The sequence below is a fragment of the Ananas comosus genome, linkage group 10 (assembly GCF_001540865.1).
Source record: "Ananas comosus cultivar F153 linkage group 10, ASM154086v1, whole genome shotgun sequence".
NCBI lineage: Eukaryota > Viridiplantae > Streptophyta > Magnoliopsida > Poales > Bromeliaceae > Ananas > Ananas comosus.
The window spans coordinates 2,468,536-2,473,352 of record NC_033630.1 but is presented as its reverse complement, the minus strand read 5'-3'; the positions used below and the strand labels follow the sequence as shown (position 1 = coordinate 2,473,352).

The following is a 4,817-nucleotide window of genomic DNA, read 5'->3' as shown; positions in this document are numbered from 1 at the left end:
TATCTACTATGGAATAGGATAGTGAAAAAAAATATATATAATAAAAATATATTTCTAATAACTATCATGCGACGAATAAACTCAAAGAAAAATATCTAGTTAGTTAGAAACGTCATTTCAATAAATATAGTTGGGCTTAGTTTGGTATTGAGACTCATCTGATTTTATTAGATAAAATAAAGTTCTATTTTTTAGAAATATATTTTTATATTTTTTGATGAGATCGTAAAAAATATATCATAATTAGTTTATTACCGTAGAAAAAGTATTTTTTTTTTTTGTAATAGCAAATGAAGTCTCGGTGTATTTTAGATTTTTCGTTGTTGAGGGGGGGTGGGCGCACAAAAGCTACAGTTGCGTCACCACGTGGTCGCTGATTCTGCCAAAATTATTATAAAACCGCTCTGCGATTTTCCTGTGTAACCGTTGAGTCCCAACTCCCTCGCCCTCACACACACACACACACACACTCTCTCTCTCTCTCTCTCTCTCTCTCTCTCTCTCTCTCTCTCTCTTTTGTTTTTTTTTCGCTCTCTCTACCGCACAGCTGTTTCTAGCTGTCCCCTCTCCTCCTCCCATGTGACCTCCTCCTCCTCCACCTACATTACCTCTCCTTCCCCATTACAACAAAATAACAAAGATGCTAATTAATCCGAAGAAGATCATACACATAATAATAATATAACCTTCACACTAGCTAGTTTGCTGGAGGGAAAGGGAGATTAATGGCTCAGTTGCCTCCCAGGATCCCCAGCATTGCGGGCAACTGGGCCGTCAATTTCGAGAGGAGTCCGACGATGTCGGCCCCGCAGCAGCCGTCCTGGGTCGACGAGTTCCTCTGCTTCTCCGCCGCGCGGCGCGGGGCCCACCGCCGGTCGGTCAGCGACTCGGTGGCGTTCCTCGAGGCGCCGCTGGCCGACTGCTCCGCCGTCGTCGGCGGCGGGGGCGGCGAGTTCGACCGCCTCGACGACGACCAGCTCATGTCCATGTTCTCCGACGACGTGCCGCCGCCGGCGCCCGTCGTGTCGTCGTCGAACCCGTCGACGCCGTCGGATCATAACAGCATTAATGAAGATCAGAAGACGGCAGCGGAGCAGCAGGCGGAGGAGGCGCAGAGCGAGGAGGAGCAGCCGGCTCCCGGGCCTGAGCCTACCACATTTGTTGATCCGAAGAGGGTTAAGAGGTACGCGCTACGGTCTGATTTGAAAATGCTAAAAATAAATTATATTTGCAAATTACGTTTGCATTGAAAATGGTGCGGCATTAATTGTGTTAGAATTATCTCTGAATCTTATAGATTGGTTACTGTTCAGGATATTGGCGAATAGGCAATCCGCGCAGAGATCCCGAGTGAGGAAACTGCAGTACATATCCGAGCTCGAACGTAGCGTCACGTCATTGCAGGTACAAGCCCATTGTTTGAGAATTCTCCTCTTATAATTTTATTTTCAAAAAAAAAATCACATAGGTTTTTTTTTTTCCTTTCCTCTAAATTAGACTGAGATTCGCGCTTACATAGAGTTGCTTGTTATTTACTGAATCGATTTGATTCTGAATTGTAGACGGAGGTGTCGGCATTGTCTCCACGAGTCGCATTCCTCGATCACCAGCGCTCGCTTCTGACCGTCGGGAACAGCCATCTTAAGCAGCGGATTGCTGCTCTAGCGCAAGATAAGATCTTCAAGGATGGTATGTTCCTTCACTAAGTCATTAGATTAATTTTACATTCTTCTCTTTTTTCTTTCTCGTGGTTTATTAACCTTAGCATAGAATTCTATGCACTAATGCTCTCAATATATACGAAAGACACTTAGATAATTTAACCTGTCGTATAATATAAAAATTTAATTTATTACATATTTAAATAAAAAATTAAACTTACGACCTCACAGAACGAAATGATTTAGAATTATCTTAATATAATATTTTTAATATTTATATTCAACAGCATTATGGATTAAAAGGTGGGATTTTTAGTTCAAGGGTGCTCCAAATTCTGAATTATTGTTCAATGTTATGAATTTCTGATGGGAATTGAGCTGGTCAAAACGAAAAGGTCTATAATTTGGCTAAACATAAAGAATATGCTCTAGCTTCACTATCAATTTTGGTCTAGAAGTATCAATTCCTATTTTTGAAGAAATAACCTTTTATGCTTACGTAAGAGCCACGTTTTGTTTCAATGCTACACTAAATTATTCAACATATTTAGTACTTTCATTATGTTAATTATAAATATAAATTATTTGTTTTTCGACCGAGGTACACGCGCGGAGCCAAACAAATGCTTCTTCTTTTTTTTAAAGATAAGTACGGATTAAGGCTTTTAAAAGTGAGAAATAACGAATGGATAATATTTGGAATTTTGACGATGTAGTAGTACTCTTCTCAAAAAGGAAAAAAAAAGTATTAGGGATAAACCATTTTTGTTTTTGTTCGACCTAGTTCGTACCTCAAATACGCATTTACCACAAGTTATTCCTGTACAACTTATTTTGACTACCACAAGTTATTCCTGTACAGCTTATTTTGACCTTTGAAACCTTAATTATACGCCTATCTCATCCCTATTCCTCATCTCCACATTTGTTTAAATGTACTCGCAACAAAAAAAAAAAAAAGGAAATTGTTTACACATTGTGATTTTTTATGTCGAAATGCATACTAATATTGCAGCACATCAAGAAGCTCTTAAGAAGGAGATAGAGAGGCTGAGACGTGTGTATGAGCAACAACAAAACCTCAAGAAAATGGCTTCTCCTGCCTCGGATGCTTCTGTTCGCGGCGAGAAAGAGCTCCTCGGCCGCGAGGGGGCCGCTATGCTATGCCCTCCCTCGTGATGCTTTTCAAAAACACGCGACGATATATAGATCGTTGGCCCGCCTGATAAGATTGTTCTGTAGGTTGTTGTGGTGGTGGAAATTGTATTCTTTGTGTATTTTATTTTTTTTTGTTGTATTTCTTTTCTTCTTTTATTTGTTATTCAATTCATCATGGGGATGAAAATTGTTGGCAAAAATTATGATGGAGATGGATGAGTTAGAGAGGTTAATTTCTAGTTGTGTTGTTTTTTGTATACCACTAGAAAAGTATTTCTTTGTTGTTTTTTGGTTTCAATGTACCATTCTAATTTCTGGTGATCTATCTTAGTTCTTGTGCAATATTATTATTATTATGGACATTAAAGATCGCTTTTTTGGTATGTTTTGGTGTTTTGTTAATCGATTAGTTGATCTTTTTATTTGGCTTCTTAAGCAATTTCTCTATTTCAAACAACTGCAAAATTAGTAAGCGAAGACTAAGTTTTTGATATTATAAGTGATACCGTTATGAATTGTGATACCATGAAAAAAAATATACGACACATCTGAGCGAAACACACCTCTTGTGTTACATAATGGACCCAAAAATGACTTGCCACATTCCTATGGGCTTTACAGGTCGGGCTTCGAGTATGTAAATCATATTTCATTTTTACTAATCATTTATTTATTATATATTTTTTAATATTAGATGTAGTATGCTACCAAAAGGCTAGTGAGGCATTTGTTTATGTTCCAGGCCAGGCATTAAAGCCGAGCCTTAACCTCCACATTAAGCCCCAGGCTAATGACTTATATAAATTTGATCGATTAAAAATACATGCACGGTAAAATAGAAATTCGCAAATTACAATTTGAGTTATTTTACAACCCACTGATGTTTAACCCAAAAAAAACAGTACCCAAATCGCAATTCAGTAATTACAATTTCTAATAACTATTTACGCAACTCGATTTTCTACATCCAGTACATATCGGTGTTTATAAATTGCGAAAAATGTTCTGGGTCCTTCAAGAATCACTAATGTTTTTTTCTCAAAAAAAATTTATGTACATAATCTAAATTATTTTTTTGATGTCATATATAAGTATCAAAGTTACTATCCTATTAATAAGAAAAAACTTTTTATCCTATCAAGTCATTTACGATAATTAGGAATCCGAATCGGCACTCGGCACCGTCAAAAATACTCGATAGTTTTTGAAATTCACTCTCTAGTGCATCAAATGGCTATGAAATGAGTGGTTAAAAATGCAAAAGTTGTGAAAATAGAGGTTAGAGCTTATAAATATAAAATGGGGGTTGTCGAACATGATCAAGATAGTAAAACAAAATTAAAAAGAATCTTTCGATCAAATTTTTTTTAAAAAAAAGGATCGTTTTACATTGTTAAACGAACAAACAGCGTACTTGGACCATATCGGTTCCTAAGTATTTCAAATGCTTTAGGTCAAATTCAACTATACCGATCGTCGATTCAGACGCTTAAACATAAAAAACGACTTGACATCGTTGCAATATATAAATACACCATTCTGAAGATTCCCTCGTAGTATATAGGTTGTAGAAAAAACTCAACAACATTCCGGAGATTCCCTAGTAGTTTACTGTAGAAAAAACTCAAGATTGTTAAAAGGGAGGATCCATCAATCCTTCTACACAAACCCTGAATGACTCGGAAATTACTAATTACCGGCGACCATTGGAAGTTCTATGCACGTACGCGAGACTACTTCTAACAAGAAATTGGCTCAGAACTTCATATTCGAATAAGCAAACATATTCTAGTGTTTACTAAGGCCAAAAAAAAAATGTAAATATATACGTAAGTAGGACTATTTCTATCCAACTTCTTATTAATTACTAGGAGGTTTTTTTTTTTTTTAAAAAAAAAGAGGTAGGTGAAAATAGAAATACTTACAAAGTACAAACTATATATATATACAACTCAACGGTCGGATTGTAATCTTGAAATTATAAGTCGTATTTATCTT

The 4,817-nt window shown here is 36.7% G+C and overlaps 1 protein-coding gene across 1 annotated transcript; it reads left to right on the top strand.

Moving 5' to 3' along the window:
• Positions 480-3,186, top strand: LOC109716137 (basic leucine zipper 19-like). The gene is made up of 4 exons (XM_020241459.1): positions 480-1,183; positions 1,314-1,404; positions 1,563-1,689; positions 2,677-3,186. The coding sequence occupies exons 1-4, from the start codon at positions 726-728 to the stop codon at positions 2,838-2,840; spliced, it is 840 nt and encodes a 279-aa protein (XP_020097048.1). The 5' UTR covers positions 480-725; the 3' UTR covers positions 2,841-3,186.

Coding starts and splice junctions, on each gene's coding strand:
- LOC109716137 (XM_020241459.1), top strand. CDS start 726: ATGGCTCAGTTGCCTCCCAGGATCCCCAGCATTGCGGGCAACTGGGCC. Junction 1,184..1,313: donor GATCCGAAGAGGGTTAAGAG/GTACGCGCTACG, acceptor GTTACTGTTCAG/GATATTGGCGAATAGGCAAT. Junction 1,405..1,562: donor GTAGCGTCACGTCATTGCAG/GTACAAGCCCAT, acceptor TCTGAATTGTAG/ACGGAGGTGTCGGCATTGTC.